We start from the raw sequence: 7,090 nt of genomic DNA on the forward strand, positions 1-7,090 counted from the left end.
AAATTTTAAATTTTGAAAATTCAAAATTTTTCGAGTTTCGACATTCTTTTTTAAGTTTTTAGAATGTTCTTAGTTACCCCTAGAAATTTTTAGTGATCCCTAGTTCTTTCCTTACAGCGATACAATTCATTCAAAATTGTTTTCCCTAAAAATTTTTGATTTCATCATCGTTAGAGCAAGTGTGTAACACATGCAAACGCAAAATATTTGCAAAAGTAGGTTAGAAAGAAAACAAACAAATAAATTAAGATCACCAAAGACCTACAGTCTTGAGAAAAAGAGATCACCGATAATTTTCACCGATATGACGTAGTAGTTAAGGAAAAAATAAAAATTCTTGATGAGGTTATGATATCTTGTTGAATAATATACCGCGATTATTAAGAACTGGCTTTCTGCCAACGATACTTGTCATCGAAAGAAAAACGGACACTGAGAATCAAGGGAGTAAAAAGGAGACGAAACATTCGGGTCATTGTCGCTCTATAATTAGAACCAAGGGTCTACATTACTTTGGTTGGATCATATTCGAATAGTACTGGAGGCAATTATAATTATCTCGAAGAACGTTTGGATATGTTACATGTTCAGTTAATTATGGAACTATGTATGAATCAACGAAGAGATTTTGGGTTATTATACGGATCGCTAAGTTTAATTTGAATATCTTGTTTAATCAACTCTTACTAATCAACTGTGATGTAAGAAAATGTAATGTTTTAAATTTTTTATTATTTCTTAAATACATTATTATATATTTTATGTGAAGAAAAAATTTAAAAAAAAATTAAGTTAGATTAGATTTGATTAGTATTTATATAATCAATCATTTATGAACTATTTATGAAAAAGATATTTTTGAATTTTTTTTAAATTATTAGATTATTGTATCTTTTTTAAAAAATTTAAGAGAATCAAATTCGATTTCTAAATAAACGTGTATATTATTTATTCGCATTATGCGAATGAATTTATTATCATAATTTATTTTCTTCATATGCATTATAAAATAAAATCGTATTTCGGTATTCACTGTTACTTCATCGTAACAGATACTTGCCACATTCGCCGATGATTGCAATCATACAAAGCTATGTAAATAACTTCCATGGGTTTTAGTTTACATAGCAATAACCTCAAGCATATCTAGTTTTGTTTGTAAACATTTTGTGTTTGGCTTCGAAAATTAGTCAGACGTATACTACAAATTTTCCATTTTTAGAAATGTTATTTGTATTGTCCATTTTTTTTAAATTATTTTAAGAATGTTTTCAACCATTGATAGCTATTGTAAAATATCTTATAATAGTTTTTGCTTAATAATGCTAAATTGCAATCGTTTATTTTGTTAAACTATGTAATATATTCATTTCGTAGAAATAATCTCATTCGCAATGAATGTGAATATCCATTCTGGTTTATTTATGCAAATGGCGACATAGTATATTTATTTTTTTTTTCAATATTAAAATGAGAATATAGTTTAAAATCGAAAAATGTTTGTTCAAAAATCATAGAAATGATGCTTGCGAAACATTAAAATACACATATCACTAATATTTATATCTGTATACTTTTTTTTTCAAACCTAACTATCTAACCTAACTAAACTAATCTAACCTAATTATAAAGAAAAGTATTTGATAACTAATAATAGCACAAAAAGAAGAATTTTATTTTTATATTTTAATCTTTAATGTAAATAATATTAAAAAATAAATATATTAAAAAAAAATTAACAATTTTTTTTCAATGGATCTTATTTTCTTAAATTTACAAAAAAGAAGGAAATCGCATGGCCAACCGTCTATTCTAACGATCGATATTGAATCAAGTCTATCTAATTCCGTTTAACAACATGTTCTAGTTGAAGAGATCAGTTGAAAGGTGACGGTGGAGAAACGTCTTTGACCAAACGTCAAGGCGACTCTCGCGATAGCGACCCTCGGTGACGAAGTATAACGGCTAAAAGTTTAACGAGTTAATATGCTTAGGGTTTCCTTCTTGGCAATGAACTAGATATAAGCTTCTGTAAGCACCGAGTAAATTCCTCGGCCGTAGCCGCAACCAGTTCGCTCGTTATCCGGATCGGCTTTTCTTATTGCCAAATCTTTTTCGATGCGATTATGTGTAAACGAATTAGAATTCAAGCAGAATTAAGCACGAAGATATTCAACCTAAGTTGCGAATCTCACTGAAAAAGTGTAATAGTGGGAGAAAGTTTACTCGAGAGTGGGAGAAAGTAATAGTGGGGGAAATAAAGATGGAGGAACAAGGAGTGACTGGTGTTATATTGCATCATACAACAGAGTACTCGCCATTTGTTTTTCCACCATCATTTTTCCCACTACTATTTTCTCTTCGCTCTTTCCATAGCGAGATTTTCAAGAAATCTTGTGTCAAAATCGATATCGATGTAATGTATGAAGTAAATTGTGTAAAATATGCCAAGTAACATCGATATTTTTTGTTTGTTTATGTGTGATTTGTGATCAATTGTGTTTCTATAGAAAAGTATGTAAAATCTTTCGACTTTGGTTTACGAAATTCAAGTCTGATAATAAAATTCTTTTTTCTCGATAGAAAGAATAACAAGTATAATTTAACAAATATTGAAATATTATTAAAAATAGTCTATGTAAACATCAAGATGAATAACGTCTCGACTAATATTAAGCCGTTCTACTATTATTCGTTATTTCAACAGGAAAAATAAAGAATATGGACAAATGGGTTTTGCACCAGTTATACACAAAAGCTTCGACGGTTAGGAAATCGACACCTTGTTACTCGAAAGAAATAAACAGGATTCCCTTTTAAAATTGATCGTTACTTATGAATGAAAAATGGATCTCATATATTATTATTGACTCAAAAATGTTGAATCATTTTTTTGTTCTTTTTTTCATATAACCTCTCTTCAATTTCGTTATTAATTTAAAGTTATCATTACAGATATCAATCGTAATTTCGTTCAGTTCGATATTAAACAAGATATAAAATAAAATTCACAAACATGAAACAATAAATACCAATCGATCGATTACCTGGAGAAACAGCATGAAGCAGACCCATTGATAGTACCTGTACTCCTTCCTCTCCGCCTCTGGATGCGATTTGGAATTATCCACTCCAGGGAACGGTACTTCGAATCCTTCCCGTTTTCTATAAGCCGCTGTGATCGTGTACGTACTATGGATCCAGCAATACGTATTCAGCACGTCCTCCGGTAAATCCTTGCTATGGATACAATCGATCGGATTGCCAACGTATTGTCTCGTAGTGACGATCAACGAAAATGAGATCAAGAGGATCACGGTAAAACTGTAATGCAATCGAAATACAGCTGTATCGATGTGCACATGGGAGATCTTGATCAGGCTCTTCAGGCCCCGGAATATGTCCAGCATCTTGGATATTTGAAGAAACGATAAAGTTTCTTCGTTTTCTCTCTCTCTCTCTCTTTTTTTTTTGTTACACGACGAAACGGTGTATTATTGAATCACCAACGATTCCAGACATCGTTCGTCGATCTTTTTAATACTTTTTACATCTTTCGATCTCTTTGATCCGATTTCTAACCTAACCTAAAATACGAGGCGTTTTTGTTAAGAGGTTATGTTCGTCTCAAGGTTCAAAAATTTTATTCGTTATTCGTTTGAAGTTGTTCCAACGTTGACAGAGATAAATGTTTGATCGTTTTGATGGAAAAAGAAGAAATTCTTGCAATTCGGCTGCGTTTTCTTCGAAAGAAATCGCCGACGTGGGATCCTTTAAATCGGTCGGATCCTTTGTCGTCGTTAATTTCCTTTCACTCATTCTTCTTTACTTTATATCATTTTTCCATTAATGCTTTTGCTTTTGATTCACAAATTTTCTTCGATTTAAGTGTCCGAGGATATGGATGTCCAAATATGTGCTCTCTTGGATATTTTTGAATATTCGTCGGATAAATTCATGTTTTCAATATGCTTGGAATGATATTTCTTAGTAAAAATGTCTTTAAGATTCTTTCTTTCTTTTGTTCTTTGCTTTCTTTCTTGGAAAAAAGAGAAACACGTATTTCAATATTGAAGAAATATCTTCTTTTCAATCGATCGATGAAGAGATGTGAGATTATAAAAAATTTATATCTTTTTTTGAACATTCATTATTTCATTTATTGAATAATTATTTTATTTGGTAATTTTATTTGGCAGTTGAGATAAATCACTCGAATTTAACACAAAAATATCCATTTAAAGAAAATTTGCACTTTGTATACTACACTTATAACATTCCTAGATTTAATGATCACCATGTAAATATGTTTCTCATTCACCATTAAAATTTTTTTTAACAAATCACATCCTCGATAAATATAAAGAAAATCTACTAAAAAACTCTCACTAAAAAAAAATCACTTTTAGAAAATTGTTTAAATATATTACAAATATAAGAATCATTTTAATCATTACATTAATAGTATTAATATTTTATGATATTTTAATTGAATTTGGCATCAGTTCATTTTTATGAGTATATTTTTATAATTTGATATTTCATTAATCTTCTCTAAGTCTATTTATATTTGGTTACAGAAAAAGATTATTTTTATATGTATCCTTTTGCATTCAATTTGTTAAAAATAAATTCAAAGTTTAAAAAAAGAAAAATTGTATCAAAAAAAATCTTGTATATTATCAGAAACAACTGAAAACCATATTTTTCAATAATATCATTCTTTATTTCCTATTTATTTTTCATACAAAGAGTCATATCTAGATCATCCTTACGCAAAATTTTCAATATTGGGAACACACGGAAAATATTAGAAGAAATATTGGAATATATTGAGAATAACCAGATCATTGACAAGACATCTATAAGCTTGAATCACAAAGTATGGTATATATACTCGTTTCGATCATCTCATGTGAAAATAATCAAATGTTAAATGACGGGACACAGAACTCGTTATATACTATCTCATAAAGAAAGTCAAATAGGACGTGTGTTTATATGCATTTCTTACTGCTGTTTTCAATTGATGAATCAACCCCTTGAACTACATTCTAGGTACTGTATGCAATATCACTGTATTTGACACCTGATCTTGCCTATTAATTACCAGTTTAACGATTAATCATATTCAATGGCAATAATGTTGGGAGTTGTAGTGTTATAGGAAATTGTGCGAGACATGGACTAGTACGGGAATTGGGTAAAGGGGTCTTATTCACGGTATCGTAGCTTTGTTTAATATGCCTGCCATTCTATTTTAGCGTTTACGCGTACGCACGCTATTTGTTTCAAACGAGACCAGGCGAAGAACCGATGCCCGCACGGAAATGCACACGATGACAACACGCACAAGGCAAAAATACATTTTCCCACTTGACTACTAACTTTACTACTTCGAGCCTGCTCCCTGTGTCGCGGACCGAGAGATTAATTCTTCGAAATTATACAATTATTTATTTATCGTTTATTAATTTGCATGTAGCGAATTTTATCGCTTTTATTCATTCTTCTTTCTTTGAATTATTTTTCTTGATTTCTTTCTATACGTGGTAATTTATTTCCTAGTTACTTGTCTAGTTACTCTAGTTATTATTATCATCCGTTGATAATACATTTTTCTGATTCGATTAAACGCATCGAATTAAATACAAATTACAAAACAAAGTGTATTAATTGTTTAAATGAAATAATTGTAATAGAATACCAATAACGATCAAATAAAAAATAATCTTTTATAATAGTCTTGTTATGACGAGATATATTCTAAAGTATTCATGTGTTCTACATTCATGGAATATTCGATAAAAAAAGTCGTGTATAGCAACATGTATAGCTTGCATCGCACAAATTACGGTACTATTACGCCCCGTTAGCACTTTCTTCCACAGGGATACGAGCAATAAAGCATCATCGTCGAGTCGATAAATCCCTTAATAAAAACCGGTTGAAGAACACACGAATACCCTCTCCCCCCTCCCTTCTCCTCCGCCCACAAAATGGAAGGATACAGGGATAAACGTGTCAGCACGTGAAGCGATCCATAAGATTTGTCACCAATGAAAAGGCGCGCTTCGATGACAACGCTACAGCGTCGCGTGAAACAATCCAGAGGGCGCGCACAAGAATTTTTTTTTTCGTTTTCGAAGACAAAACAATTCGATGCAGAAGATTTATTTTAACACATATAATCTGATGGGTAAACTAATAATAAAATAAGCGATGTTTTTGAAAAATCGTCACAGTTATTTTTATTTCTAATTATTTATATAAGAATTTCTATGACAAATATTTTTAATATGTACAAGTAATAATAGGTTATCACAGGATCGAAATTATATATGGAATATATATTGATTATCCGAGCAAATAGATGTTCAGAGAATTATTAGTGGTTAAGTATGGAATAAAATTATGGAACTGTTAAAGTAGTAAAGAATGCGATATTTAATTATTGTATTCATTTCAATATATTAATAGAAGTGAATATAGCGATTCTTTCGGGATGAACATTGCAAAAAATATCGAAGATTTATAGAGATGATCGTAGATATTTTATATTTATTTTTAATATTTCTTTTTTAAATAATTTCTAATAGATTTTGAGTCATCTATAAAAATAAAATATTTTTATATAATTATGAAGAGGGAATTTTTGGCTATTATAATTATCTAAAAATAAATGAACTTGGATAATTTCGAAAGCTTTTTAATTTCCGGTTTCCAACAGGAAATGGAAGATGCATTCGTATTATGAATAAAAAGAGATATATATATATTACGAAATATTATTAAAGAGAATTTTCAATTGAAAAAAATAATCGATATTTATAAATAGTTAAATGTAATTTACTGAAATTTTTAACGAAAAGAAAAATTGAGATTGAAATATTATAAATTGAAAAAATGTAGAAGATATCATATAACAGATTTTTTTGATCGTAACAAAAATTATCGAAATGAATATTTTTTTAATTAACGAGAGTATTCGCAGAAATTATAAAGAAGACATATAAAAAAATTCTATTACTTCGTTGAAAATAAAATATAATACTAGAAGATTAAAAAAAACATCTTTTTTTTTTTTTTT

At 29.4% G+C, this 7,090-nt stretch overlaps 1 protein-coding gene across 1 annotated transcript in view; it reads right to left on the reverse strand.

Annotated features, from left to right (window-relative positions):
• LOC102679808 (innexin shaking-B) overlaps positions 1–3,596 on the reverse strand; it is a 16,206-nt gene extending 12,610 nt beyond the window's left edge. The window contains exon 1 of the mRNA XM_031514545.1: positions 3,048–3,596. Within this exon, the coding sequence (XP_031370405.1) occupies positions 3,048–3,410 (363 nt within the window). The 5' untranslated portion in view covers positions 3,411–3,596. The remainder of the gene's footprint in view (positions 1–3,047) is intronic.
• Positions 3,597–7,090: the final 3,494 nt, after the last annotated feature.

This window comes from Apis dorsata, unplaced genomic scaffold, assembly GCF_000469605.1.
Source record: "Apis dorsata unplaced genomic scaffold, Apis dorsata 1.3 scaffold_1055, whole genome shotgun sequence".
Lineage (NCBI taxonomy): Eukaryota > Metazoa > Arthropoda > Insecta > Hymenoptera > Apidae > Apis > Apis dorsata.